Below are 1,047 nucleotides of genomic sequence, written 5' to 3' on the forward strand. Positions count from 1 at the left end.
AAACAAATTTATGTATACGTGCAAGATGGGTCATTAGTCTTCGAGTAACCATGAAGGACAACTGTGATCCCAAACTCGGGAGATGGAGCTCGTTTAGTCTTGTGAGGCCATCTATCTCAGAAGGATACACCAACTAAACCTATGCTTTAATGATTTCGCTGCCACTGTCCAAACTCGCTAGCCTCTGGCAGATGAATCTTAGGACTGGTAGGACCAGTTCCACGCAGGCTGTGCCTCATCCTAAAAAAAATCCACTGCGCGGGCTGAAAGGATAAACCCACTTTTTAAAATCCTGTAGCGACAGGCAAGGGACGAAACAGCAAGTGATAGGATGCACTGAAAATCGCAGATCCAACTTTGCATGCAAGTGGTTCAACACATCCATTGGCTTAAAGAAGATGACCTAACCAAAACTCATCTCCATTTCTACCCGGTTGCCTAACAACGGCCAACGGGCATTTCTGACGCGGTCGCACAGAGACAAAAGGAAAAAGGCATACACTTGTCTCCAAAGGTGTACACAAATTGGCACTCGCATACTGGAATGTCAGAAGCACATTAATTAAAATGAAGTCTGCGATGTGAAAATGTGACACACTTCAACGTACTAGGCAATTGCGGAGCCAAAAACCTGATAATTATCCGGACTATTTAAAAACATGCATAAAATCAAAATAAGGGCAGACCAGATGGTCATCCCCTCGTTTTTTGCATGCTTTAAACGAAAAAAGAATTGAAGAAACTGATAATGCGAATGTCTCTCTACTCGATTGCTCACGAACTATACGACTCACCATCATATTGTTGTTCTAAGTGAAGTTCGTCATCATGGGTAACCTTAATGAATATGGTGCCAGTTACACACTCTACTGGTCAAGAAAACCCTAAACCAAATTTAAATTTTCAGGAGTTGGTTTCATGGTTAAAAACTTACTCGCCTTCAAACTATGAAAATCTGCCGATAGTTCCGATCATGTTATCTTCCTATGTCTCTCACAGCACAGTGAGCAACAAGTGTTATTCTCTTCAGCAACTCTGCAAGTTGAC

The 1,047-nt window shown here is 42.1% G+C and overlaps 1 protein-coding gene across 1 annotated transcript; it reads right to left on the reverse strand.

Moving 5' to 3' along the window:
* Positions 1-146: 146 nt before the first annotated feature.
* LOAG_15125 (hypothetical protein) lies at positions 147-539 on the reverse strand (the record flags this gene model as incomplete). Its single annotated transcript, XM_003150616.1, has 2 exons — positions 147-240; positions 409-539. Coding segments are annotated over 2 exons (225 nt in total), but the record flags the coding sequence as incomplete, so codon positions are not given.
* Positions 540-1,047: the final 508 nt, after the last annotated feature.

The sequence above is a fragment of the Loa loa genome, assembly GCF_000183805.2.
Source record: "Loa loa unplaced genomic scaffold supercont3.1534, whole genome shotgun sequence".
NCBI lineage: Eukaryota > Metazoa > Nematoda > Chromadorea > Rhabditida > Onchocercidae > Loa > Loa loa.